This window comes from Petromyzon marinus, chromosome 59 (genome assembly GCF_048934315.1).
Source record: "Petromyzon marinus isolate PM22_M1 ecotype Great Lakes invasive population chromosome 59, UKy_Petmar_22M1.pri1.0, whole genome shotgun sequence".
NCBI classification, from domain to species: Eukaryota; Metazoa; Chordata; class Hyperoartia; order Petromyzontiformes; family Petromyzontidae; genus Petromyzon; species Petromyzon marinus.
In genome coordinates, this window is record NC_133725.1 from 7,475,310 (window position 1) to 7,489,190 (window position 13,881).

Sequence of the window (13,881 nt, forward strand, 5' to 3'; positions counted from 1 at the left end):
CACAGAGACCCAGAGACTCACACAGAGACCCAGAGACTCACACAGAGACCCAGAGACTCACACAGAGACCCAGATACTCACACAGAGACCCAGAGACTCACACAGAGACCCAGAGACTCACACAGAGACCCAGAGACTCACACAGAGACCCAGAGACTCACACAGAGACCCTGAGACTCACACAGAGACCCAGAGACTCACACAGAGACCCAGAGACTCACACAGAGACCCAGAGCCACACACAGAGACCCATAGACTCACACAGAGACCCATAGACTCACACAGAGACCCAGAGACTCACAAAGAGACCCAGAGACTCACACAGAGACCCAGAGACTCGCACAGAGACCCATAGACTCACACAGAGACTCAGAGGCTCACACAGAGACACATTCGCCGGTCCTGCAATTCATTCACTTCCCAGGCATCCCGATCGCGTTTGAAAATTTCCCCAAGCAAGTCTGGCAACTGCTTCCCCTAATCTAGCCCCCTACCCCCCTCTACCCGACCCCACGGCCCCCCACCCCGGCCACTGTGAATTGGAGAGATGCACTCCTGTGATGTGTAAAATAGCCGCGGGGCTAAGAGGCTAGGAATATATTTTATTTGTTAAGAGGAAGAGCACGAGGAGGAGGGGGGGAAACGCTTTGCTGCTTACATGCATATTTAAAGAGACTTCATTCCATCTCACACTCATCATCATCATCACCATCCTGCTCCTCCTCACAGATTCGGTCGTGAGGAACGACAGCCGAGAGCGGCTAAGAGGAGGGTGTTGGATCAGCGGGGCATGCCGGCAGCGTGGAACAGCCACAAGCGGATGAAACAGCGGTGCTCATGGCCACCCAGGCCGGAGAGGGGGTCCCCCCACACCGGATAGGGGTTCCCCCCAGACCGTCTAGGGGGTCCCCCCACACCGTCTAGGGGGTCACCCCACACCGTCTAGGGGGTCACCCCACACCGTCTAGGGGGTCACCCCACACCGTCTAGGGGGTCACCCACACCGGCTAGGGGGTCACCCGACACCGTCTAGGGGTCACCCCACACCGGCTAGGGGGTCACCCCACACCGTCTAGGGGTCACCCCACACCGGCTAGGGGGTCACCCCACACCGTCTAGGGGGTCACCCCACACCGCCTAGGGGGTCCCCCCACACCGGCTAGGGGGTCCCCCCACACCGTCTAGGGGGTCCCCCCACACCGTCTAGGGGGTCCCCCCACACCGTCTAGGGTTCCCCCCACACCGCCTAGGGGGTCACCCCACACCGTCTAGGGGGTCACCCCACACCGTCTAGGGGGTCCCCCCACACCATCTAGGGGGTCCCCCCAAACCGTCTAGGGGGTCCCCCCACACTGTCTAGGGGGTCCCCCCGCACCGTCTAGGGGGTCCCCCCACACCGTCTAGGGGGTCCCCCCACACCGTCTAGGGGGTCCCCCCACACCGTCTAGGGGGTCCCCCCACACTGTCTAGGGGGTCCCCCCACACCGTCTAGGGGTTCTGAGGCGGCATCGGAGGAGCCAGGGCGGGCGAGGGGGGGAGGGGCGAGCGGGGGGCGTGGGGGAGCGAGGGGGGAGCGAGGGGGGAGCGAGGGGGGAGCGAGGGGGGAGCGAGGGGGGGAGCGAGGGGGGAGCGAGGGGGGGAGCGAGGGAGGAGCGAGGGGGGGGCGAGGGGGGAGCGAGGGGGGAGCGAGGGGGGAGCGAGGGGGGTGCGAGGGGGGAGCGAGGGGGGAGCGAGGGGGGAGCGAGGGGGGAGCGACGGGGGAGCGAGGGGGGAGCGAGAGGGCAGCGCAACTCACCCGGGTTCCTTTCTCTCCTTGAGCTCCGGCCAAACCTATGAGCCCCAGAGATCCCTGCAGTAGCAACGACAGTGCACAGGGTTAGGTGAGTGTCAGTAGGTGAGTGTCAGTAGGTGAGTGACAGTAGGTGAGTGACAGTGGGTGAGTGTCAGTAGGTGAGTGTCAGTAGGTGAGTGTCAGTAGGTGAGTGACAGTAGGTGAGTGTCAGTAGGTGAGTGTCAGTGGGTGAGTGGCAGTAGGTGAGTGACAGTAGGTGAGTGGCAGTAGGTGAGTGACAGTAGGTGAGTGACAGTGGGTGAGTGGCAGTAGGTGAGTGTCAGTAGGTGAGTGGCAGTGGGTGAGTGTCAGTGGGTGAGTGGCAGTAGGTGAGTGGCAGTAGGTGAGTGACAGTGGGTGAGTGACAGTAGGTGAGTGACAGTAGGTGAGTGACAGTAGAAGAGTGTCAGTGGGTGAGTGACAGTAGGTGAGTGACAGTAGGTGAGTGACAGTGGGTGAGTGGCAGTGGGTGTCAGTAGGTGAGTGACGGTAGGTGAGTGACAGTGGGTGAGTGGCAGTGGGTGTCAGTAGGTGAGTGGCAGTGGGTGAGTGTCAGTAGGTGAGTGACAGTAGGTGAGTGTCAGTGGGTGAGTGTCAGTAGGTGAGTGACAGTGGGTGAGTGTCAGTAGGTGAGTGACAGTGGGTGAGTGTCAGTGGGTGAGTGTCAGTGGGTGAGTGTCAGTAGGTGAGTGTCAGTAGATGAGTGTCAGTGGGTGAGTGTCAGTGGCTGAGTGTCAGTGGGTGAGTGTCAGTAGGTGAGTGGCAGTAGGTGAGTGACAGTGGGTGAGTGACAGTAGGTGAGTGACAGTAGGTGAGTGGCAGTGGGTGAGTGTCAGTGGGTGAGTGTCAGTGGGTGAGTGTCAGTAGGTGAGTGTCAGTAGATGAGTGGCAGTAGGTGAGTGACAGTGGGTGAGTGACAGTAGGTGAGTGACAGTGGGTGAGTGTCAGTAGGTGAGTGTCAGTAGATGAGTGGCAGTAGGTGAGTGACAGTAAGTGAGTGACCGTGGGTGAGTGGCAGTGGGTGAGTGGCAGTGGGTGAGTGGCAGTAGGTGAGTGTCAGTGGGTGAGTGACAGTGGGTGAGTGTCAGTAGGTGAGTGGCAGTGGGTGAGTGACAGTGGGTGAGTGGCAGTGGGTGAGTGGCAGTGGGTGAGTGTCAGTGGGTGAGTGGCAGTGGGTGAGTGGCAGTGGGTGAGTGGCAGTGGGTGAGTGTCAGTAGGTGAGTGACAGTAGGTGAGTGGCAGTAGGTGAGTGGCAGTGGGTGAGTGTCAGTAGGTGAGTGGCAGTAGGTGAGTGTCAGTAGGTGAGTGACAGTAGGTGAGTGACAGTAGGTGAGTGTCAGTAGGTGAGTGACAGTAGGTGAGTGGCAGTGGGTGAGTGTCAGTAGGTGAGTGGCAGTAGGTGAGTGTCAGTAGGTGAGTGACAGTAGGTGAGTGACAGTAGGTGAGTGGCAGTAGGTGAGTGACAGTGGGTGAGTGACAGTAGGTGAGTGACAGTAGGTGAGTGGCAGTAGGTGAGTGGCAGTAGGTGAGTGGCAGTGGGTGAGTGACAGTGGGTGAGTGTCAGTGGGTGAGTGACAGTAGGTGAGTGTCAGTAGGTGAGTGACAGTAGGTGAGTGACAGTAGGTGAGTGGCAGTAGGTGAGTGACAGTGGGTGAGTGACAGTAGGTGAGTGACAGTAGGTGAGTGGCAGTAGGTGAGTGGCAGTAGGTGAGTGGCAGTGGGTGAGTGACAGTAAGTGAGTGACAGTAGGTGAGTGGCAGTGGGTGAGTGACAGTAGGTGAGTGTCAGTGGGTGAGTGTCAGTGGGTGAGTGTCAGTAGGTGAGTGACAGTGGGTGAGTGTCAGTAGATGAGTGACAGTGGGTGAGTGGCAGTAGGTGAGTGACAGTGGGTGAGTGACAGTGGGTGAGTGTCAGTAGGTGAGTGACAGTGGGTGAGTGGCAAGTTGTCAGTGGCTCCGCTCTCTCTACGCGTCGTTCGGCACGGTGTCCCGACGTTTCGGCTCCCCGCGCCTGGAGCTCCCGTCGGCCCAGCGCACCTTTTCGCTTTGGGAGATGCGTCGATCACGATGATGATGATCATCATGGTACTAATTGGAGCTTGTGTTACTTACGGGCTGGGGGAATGGAATCTACGAAGAAGTGTAAATAAACATCGATAGCACGACAACCGAGAGGGGACAGTGCCCTTGGCACCGCTTTGCCAATATCGTCGTCGTCATCGGCCATGATCAATCCGCTGCTGGATGAACCCCCACACGCCCATGTGGCAGATGTCAGTCATCTCAGCCTGCACGCAAAGACAAAGGTCCCCTATGTAGCCTTGAACACACTGCTGGGGCAAGTGCTGTTTAGCGGCGGGCGGGCGGGCGGGCGGCAAATTTAAACTGTCGACGGCGAGGAGACTCGGGGGGCAGGGCTGGTTCAGAGCACGGGAGAGGTGCTCTCACCGAGCCGTTCATTTCCCGCGCTCGCCCGTGTCGGCTCGGGGTGGGATGGGCGTCCTCTGCTCTCGTTACAAGCCCCGTCGCTGACCCCCCACCCCCACCCGGTTATTTTTCTTTCTCGCGGGCGACGGCTCCCGACGGAATTGCGCGCAGATTTCCCGACCAGTTCCGCTGTTGTGTCGTCTCTCTCGCCCGCCCGCCCGCCCGCTCGCTCAGCGTGTGAACGCTCAACGTATGAGCGTTGTTGTCGCTCAGCGAGCGAGCGAGCGGGCGTTTCATTCGCCGCCTTTTTCAACGAACGACGGCGCTCCGGAATCAAGGGAATCAAGCGGACGAGGCTCGCTTGATTCCGCGGTTCCCCAGTGCCCAGCGTGCCGAGAGAGAGAGAGAGAGCGTAAGAATGAGAGAGCGGCGAGAGAGAGAGAGAGCGGCGCGAGAGAGAGAGAGAGATTTTAAACCTCAATGAGACTTCTTCCTCCTAGAGCACCGTAAGCACATTTGTGACTGATTTGCTCCGCGCAAGACAGATGGCTTCAATTTCACGTTCCTCTAAGCACGTTTAGCCGTATAAATAAAACATTTATTTATTCAATTTTCCCGGGATAACCGCCCGAAAGATTTACATATATATTCGTGCGCGTTTCTCGTCTCTTAACCCTGTGGCAATAAGGAAAAAAATGTCCACCGTTGATCAAACACAATGAATGATCTCCCACCCCCCCCTCCTCTCTCTCTCTCTCTCTCCATGAAATGGAATTTAGCGAACCGTTTAAGGCACCCTGCCAATCCACTGCTGGATAACCGGGAGGAGGAGGAGGAGGATTTCTCCTTCGTCACGTTGCGTCATTCTATGTATGAACGTTGTTGAACTTCTTTGGAAACCTGTACGCATGCCAAACCGTGCTAAGCGGCGGAGGTGCGGTGAGGCCGCTGTCGCCAGACTTGTCTGCCGGTCGTTGGTGCGGGTCGGTGAAGAGGGCGTGGGGGAAAAACAGTGGTGGTGGTGGTTGTGGTGATGATGGTGTTGGTGATTACAATGATCGTGGTGATGATGATGGTGATGATGATGGTGGTGATGATGATGGTGGTGATGATGATGATGATGGTGGTGGTGATGATGGTGTTGGTGATTACAATGATCGTGGTGATGATGATGGTGGTGATGATGATGATGGTGGTGGTGGTGGTTGTGGTGGTGATGATGATGATGGTGGTGATTACAATGATCGTGGTGATGATGATGGTGATGATGATGATGGTGGTGATGATGATGGTGGTGGTGGTGGTGATGGCGATGATGATAGCGGTGGTGATGATGATGATGATGGTGGTGGTGATGATGGTGGTGGTGATTACAATGATAGTGGTGGTGATGATGATGATGGTGGTGATGATGATGATGATGGTGGTGGTGATGATGATGGTGGTGGTGGTGATGGCGATGATGATAGCGGTGGTGATGATGATGATGGTGTTGGTGATTACAATGATCGTGGTGATGATGATGGTGGTGATGATGATGATGGTGGTGGTGGTGGTGATGATGATGGTGGTGGTGGTGATGGCGATGATGATAGCGGTGGTGATGATGATGATGGTGGTGGTGGTGATAATGATGGTGGTGGTGATTACAATGATCGTGGTGATGATGATGGTGGTGATGATGATGATGATGGTGGTGGTGATGGTGATGATGATGGTGGTGGTGGTGATGGCTATGATGATAGCGGTGGTGATGATGATGGTGGTGGTGGTGGTGATGATGATGGTGGTGGTGATTACAATGATCGTGGTGATGATGGTGGTGGTGGTGGTGATGATGATGATGGTGGTGGTGGTGGTGATGATGATGGTGGTGGTGGTGGTGATGGCGATGATGATAGCGGTGGTGATGATGATGATGATGGTGGTGGTGATGATGATGATGGTGATTACAATGATCGTGGTGATGATGATGGTGGTGATGATGATGATGGTGGTGATGGCGATGATGATAGCGGTGGCGATGATAATGATGGCGGTGGCGATGGTAATGATGGCGGTGGTGATCGCGATGATGACGATCCTGATAAATCCAGGACAGGTGACAACACCCCCAAGGCTCGCCTGCCACCTCTCACCTTGGGTCCCAACCGCCCCTGGTATCCAGACAGGCCAGGAGCTCCCAGCTTCCCCTGCAGACATGGGCAGGCAGGAGTGGGGGGGGTGGAGGGGGAGGGGAGTTAAGTGAAACATCAGCAAACCTGGCAAGCCGCTCCATCAAGCGAGCCTCAATGTTGCCGCACGATTCAAATTGCAAACATTTGACTGCCACGGTCCTGGTGAAACTAGGACACTGCTGGCATCGATGTCAAACCATGACCTGGGTTCACCGGGTCGGGGAGGTTGAGCCGGCGCTGGGACCGCAGCGTCACTGGAACGGACGAAGGGGTTCCTGCTCGTCGTACCTTCTCTCCGGCGGGTCCGTTGGGTCCTGGGTCGCCGGGAGGGCCCGTGCGGCCCTTGGGGCCTTCTGGCCCGTCTTCTCCTCTCGGTCCGAAGGGCCCACTCTCACCCTGAGTGCGGAGACCCCCAACATCGCCGTCACCGTCGACATCATCATCATCAGCATCATCATCGTCACGGTACTATTGTCGCCATCACCGTCATCATTGACTTTACTTTCGTCATCATCGTCTTGTTATAATACTGCATCGTCGTCATCATAATCCTTACTATTTCATCATCAGCGAGTGTCATCATTGATGTCATCATTGTCATCGTCGCATTATTCGCAATCGTCATCCTCATCACGAGCCGAATTCGTGAATTGTTTATCAACACTGTGCTCATCGTGGCCCATCACCACAGGTTCGGTTGGTTCATAATCATCGTCGTCATCGTCGTCATGATCATTCGAGATGATTATCCGTGAATGGCAGCCTTCTGTCAATCCACTGGTGGATGAAGTCCATACTTCACCATCCTGGTCAGCTTGGGTTTAGTGAAGGGGCAAGGAAGAGGGGGGGAGGGGGGGGGTGGTCGGATCGACTCAGATTTCGCTCGCCACTGATGTTGGCCCTGATAGGGAATCGAACCCAGCTCATGAAAAATAATGTTGTTATCTAAAATTATAAAAAAATGGTCATTTTCGATATTGTATCGTTTTGCGTCAAACTAAGATGCCGATCGAACACAGAGGGTCCTGACCTACCCTCTGCACTCCCATGGCCCTCTTGCATTGATTGCTGTTCTAAGTTTCTGACATCCGAGACCAAAACGAGCTTTGGAGCTCATTGGATTCCTCCAGCATGAAGAACACATTCTGATTCCGAACACCGGGGCAGATTATTCCAATTTTTTTTTTATTTTGACCAGCACCGATTCAAAGTAAGCCCGGGTCCACTGATGAGACACTCCGTGTCGAAACCGTTTCAGAGGATGCTCGCGCTGAGCCGGCGGCTGCTGAATGTAATCACTCCCCAGAAGGCCGTGGGGCTCGAATTGTGAGCGTTGCAGTGGGTTTTACCCTCCAACACACAAACGGTGTTGCGCTGAACTCGTCACGAACTGGCAACGTTTTAGTTTACGTGGCACGAACCTCACACACCGATTGGCTGCGTCGGGCGCCGGCGGATATTTGCGCGATCTAACCCAAAAAAACGTGCATTACAGATCCTAAGGAAAGAAATCGCCGGCTTATATTTATTTTCTTTTACAAATAGTTATTTATATTGTCCGCAGCGACGCTATCAAAGATTCATTTTGAGTTACATTCACAGAGAAACTTGTTTTCTCAAAATGCTTCCCATCAGGAAGTAAATAATACGTAAATAAACAACAGATTATCATAATTATTATTACGATGATGATTGTTTACCCAGGAACGGTCCTGGCTTAGTTTTCTCAGAAAGTGATGAAGCTGCTGCTGCTGCTGCTGTGCCAATTGAGTAATGTGCTAGTTATTGTTTCAGCATTGTGATATTTTGGCCAATACCAGTTCCACAATGTTGGTGTTGATGTTGTGGCAGGAGGACGAAACCCACGCAGAAGACGGGTGGGAGGTGGGACAAAGAGACAGAACTCCGCAGAGTGAAGCACCTGGGTCAGGATACGAACTGTGACCAGGGCCTTATTATCCAATAGGCCACAGTAGACACTGTGCCTATAGCCACCAATTCACTCACCCACCCACTCACCCACTCACTCATTCACCCACTCACCCACCCACCATAGCAGTATTATCTAATAGGCTACAAGAGGAACTGTGCCTAGGACCTACTCAGACACCCACTCACCCAGCCACTCATTCACTTACACACTTACCCAGCCACCCACTCACCCAGCCACCCATTCACTTTCCCACCCACTCACCCAGCCACCCATTCACTTACCCACTTACCCAGCCACCCACTCACCCAGCCACCCATTCACTTTCCCACCCACTCACCCAGCCACCCATTCACTTACCCACTTACCCAGCCACCCACTCACCCAGCCACCCATTCACGTACCCACCCACTCACCTAGCCACCCATTCACTTACCCACTTACCCAGCCACCCACTCACCCAGCCACCCATTCACTTTCCCACCCACTCACCCAGCCACCCATTCACTTACCCACTTACCCAGCCACCCACTCACCCAGCCACCCATTCACGTACCCACCCACTCACCTAGCCACCCATTCACTTACCCACTTACCCAGCCACCCACTCACCCAGCCACCCATTCACTTTCCCACTCACCCAGCCACCCATTCACGGACCCACCCACTCACCCAACCACCCATGCACTTACTCACTCACCCAGCCACCCATTCACGTACCCACCCACTCACCCAACCACCCATTCACTTACCCACTCACCCAGCCACCCATTCACTTACCCACCCAGTCACCCAGCCACCCACTCATCCAGGCACCAATTCACTTACCCACCCACTCACCCAGCCACCCGTTCACTTACCCACTCACTCACCCAGCCACCCATTCACTTACCCACTCACTTACCCACTCACTCACCCAGCCACCCACTCACTTACCCACCCACTCACCCAGCCACCCACTCACTTACCCACTCACTCACCCAGCCACCCACTCACTTACCCACCCACTCACCCAGCCACCCACTCACTTACCCACTCACTCACCCAGCCACTCACTCACCTATTCACCCACTCACCCACCCACTCACCCACTCACCACGGCCCGTCTTATCCAATAGGCCAGAGTTCGCACTGTGCCTAGGGCCTCCGGAAACTAAAGGGCCGACGAAAAAAAAATGCGACCGCGTTGTTTTTCGTGTTGTTGGAACGACATTTTTTTTGTTTTCCCACCCAAGATATCTCCTTGAGTAAAAGGAGAGTCGCAGCATCTGCGGCACTCGGCTCGCTCCCCGTCGAACGAGGGCGCGGACTAAAACGACGGACACATCGGAGTGACAGCGGCGGGAGCAGTAGCGACGTTGGTGAGCAGCAAACAGTGACGACTGTTGGAAAGTTACCACCGAGGGCCCACAGAGCACAAGTGCCTGGGGTCTGACTAGATAACCTGAAAGCCCGGCGTGGATGGGTGCCGTAATTTCTATACTCTTTGGTTCTATTGGGTAAAGTCATGTTGTTATTTTTTTTACCAATAGAACCAATGAGTATGGATCCTAGCAGTCACGAAAGCTTTAAATCTAGAATTGCCGTGATTTCTGCTTGCGAGGCACGCGCTGCTATCAAAAACACTGCTACCGCAATCGTGGCCGGCCCTGTGTATCTGTCCATCGATATATGTATCTATAGACTAATAGGTTGATAACCATACTGATCCGTTACGCCCATCTGTCACTGTGCCAGTCGTTTCTCAAACACAACGCACGGTGGGAAGCCATGGAGGCGAGGACTTATCATTGTATTGTCATCTGTCTCTCTCCTCTGCATATTTCTCTCTCTCGCTGTCACTACTGAGACCTACGGCCTTAAAAAAAAACCAATACACACGCCACACACACGCGCCACACAGAAACATGCCACACACACTGACGCGCCACACACACACACACGCGCCACACACACACGCCACACACACACACGCCACACACACACACGCCACACACACACACATGCCACACACACGCTACACACACACACGCCACACACACACTACACACACACGACACACACACACGCCACACACACATGCCACACACACGTCACACACACACACACGCCACACACACACGCTACACACACACACTAAACACACACACTACACACACACGCCACACACACCACACACACGTCACACACACACGTCACACACACACACACACGCGCCACACACACACGCCACACACACACACAACACACACACGTCACACACACACGCCACTACACACGCACGCCACACATACACGTCACACACACACACGTCACACACACACGCGCCACACACACGTCACACACACGTCACACACACACGCCACACACCACGAAATAAATAATGGAGGACACGTGAAGTAAATAAATAAGGAGGCAGGCTGACGCGCGGGTGAATGTTAAATGTGGCATCTCACCTTGTCGCCTTTAAGACCCATGTCGCCTTTAAATCCGGGGAAACCATCTTCTCCCTTTGGAAACGGGGTGAAAAACATCCAAGCTGTGAAGTTTTTATTTTTTTTATTTTAAGGGTTATAAATAATTTATCTCGCAGCCGTGACAGTCTAAAAGAGAATAACGCAACGGGCACGAGACTTGAAATATGAATTACAGCGGAGTGAAATGCAGGGTGGGAGTCGTGCACACTCAGACACACAACCCACACAAATGTTCCCCCCGTGTAGCCTTGACAGACTGCTGGGGCAAGTGCTGTTAGCGAGCATCACCTAGGCCCGGCCGCCTTTGTCTCCCCAGTGGCGATGTTTACACACCGCACCAGGTACTCATTTGAGGCCGAGTTGACCTAGGGGAGGCCCAGGACCGGTTCTGATGATCGTCACTGGTGTTGGCCGTGAGCGAGAATCGAACTCGGCGGGCCGGGTTCCGCGAGCACCTACACACTACACCTACACACACACTACACCTACACACTACACACCTACACACTACACACACACCTACACACACACACTACACCTACACATACACACCTACACACTACACACACACCTACACACACACACCTACACACTACACCTACACACTACACCTACACACTACACCTTACACCTACACTACACCTACACACACCGATACACTACACACACACCTACACACTACACCTACACACACACCTACACACTACACCTACACACACACCTACACACACACCTACACTACACCTACACACTACACCTTACACCTACACTACACCTACACACTACGCACCTACACACCACACCTACACTACACCTACACACACACCTACACACTACACCTACAACAACAACCGCCATTCGCCACTAAGTGGCGGTGACGTCACCACGACGCTTGTGCCAGGCTATGTGCACCCTGAGGCCACGTGAAGTGTCGAACGCCCGCTGGCAGGAGGTCAAGGGGCAGACCCAGGTGCCACGGGTCGACTGACTGAGATGACTAGCTGATGCACCACCTGTGCCTCCTACTGTGCCAACCAGCTGTGCTTTAGCCACCCGGCGCTCCGCTCGTTGTTCTGAGCGTCGCTCCTCCGCCCTCCGTTGTTGTTGGAGGGCGACTACCTCCAACTGCCCAGTAGCGTCCTTCACGAGCCTCCTCCACAGAGGCCGATCTTGACACCGCTGGTAGCAGTCATCGGCAAGTCCACTCAGCTCCACGTCCTCCTGTACCACGTCACTCCATCTCTTCTCTAACCCGTGCCGCGCCCGCTTAGTCCCCTCGATCCAGCCGAACAAAAGCTGTTTCGGCATGCGGTGGCTGGGCATGCGGGCTACATGACCCAGCCAACGCAGCCTTGCCTGCCGGAGGAGCTCACCGATGGGACCGTGCCCAGATCTTTCAAGGATATGTGAGCTCCTCACACAATCCAGCCTGGTTAAACCCAGGATGGATCGTAGGCAGGCCAGCCTAAATGTTTCTAACCGGCGAAGATGTTCCATTAGGGGGGTCCACGTTTCGCAAGCGTAGAGAAGGGAGGGAATGACCGTGGCCGAGAAGACCTGAAGCTTAGTGCGGAGCGACAGACCAGGTAGCTTCCACACAGCGTTACGTAAACAATGAAAAGATATTGCCGCTCGAGTAATTCGGAGTGAGACCTCTGATGTTAAACTGGAGCCAGTCATAAGCACACTGCCCAGGTATGGGAAACTCTTCACTCTCTCCACAACTGCCCCATCACCGATTGGGAGTTGTGGGGGTGGAGTGTCCGATGGTACAAAATACCCAGGCAGGTGCTTAGTTTTGGTGGGGCTGATGGTAAGGCCCTACCTCTTAGTGGCACGCTCCAGTCTCAGCAGCAGCGTCTCCAACTCCTCCTACACCTACACTCACCTAGACACACACCTACACACACTACACACTACACCTTACACCTACACTACACCTACACACTTCGCACCTACACACTACACCTACACACTACGCCTTACACCTACACTACACCTACACACTACACCTACACACACACCTACACACTACACCTACACACTACACCTACGCACTACACCTTCACACACACCTACACACACACCTACACACTACACCTACACACACACCTACACACTACACACTACACCTACACACTACACCTACACACTACACCTTACACCTACACACTACACACACACACTACACCCACACACTACACCTACACACTACACCTTACACCTACACACACACCTACACACTACAGCTACACACACACACACACACCTTCACACTACACCTACACACACACCTACACACTACACACACCTACACACTACACCTACACACTACACCTACACACACACCTACGCACACACCTACACACTACACCTTACACCTACACACACCAATACACTACACACACACCTGCACACACACCTACACACTACACCTACACACTACACACTACACCTACACACACACCTACACACTACACCTACACACTACACCTACACACACACCTACAGACTACACCTTACACCTACACACTACACCCACACACTACACCCACACACTACACCTACACACTACACCTACACACTACACCTTACACCTACACACTACAGCTACACACACCTACACACTTCACCTACACTACACCTACACTACACCTACACACTACACACACACCTACACACTACACCTACACACTACACCTTACACATACACACTACACCCACACACTACACCCACACACTACACCTACGCACTACACCTTCCACCTACACTAAACCTACACACTACACCTTACACCTACACTACATCTACATACACCGATACACTACACACACACCTACACCCTACACCTACACACACACACCTACACACTACACCTACACACATACACTACACCTACACACTACACCTTACACCTACACTACACCTACATACACCGATACACTACACACACACCTACACCCTACACCTACACACACACACTTACACACTACACCTACACACACACATACACTACACCTACACACTATACACCTACAC

At 54.2% G+C, this 13,881-nt stretch overlaps 1 protein-coding gene across 5 annotated transcripts in view; it reads right to left on the reverse strand.

The window, feature by feature from the left end:
• Positions 1-13,881, reverse strand: part of LOC116955358 (uncharacterized) — a 378,574-nt gene that overhangs the window by 135,521 nt on the left and 229,172 nt on the right. For all 5 annotated transcript variants that reach the window (XM_076053062.1, XM_076053060.1, XM_076053059.1 and 2 more), the window contains 4 exons: positions 10,821-10,874; positions 6,723-6,830; positions 6,396-6,449; positions 1,796-1,849 (listed from right to left, as the gene is read on the reverse strand). In XM_076053062.1, the coding sequence (XP_075909177.1) occupies positions 1,796-1,849; positions 6,396-6,449; positions 6,723-6,830; positions 10,821-10,874 (270 nt within the window). The remainder of the gene's footprint in view (positions 1-1,795; positions 1,850-6,395; positions 6,450-6,722; positions 6,831-10,820; positions 10,875-13,881) is intronic.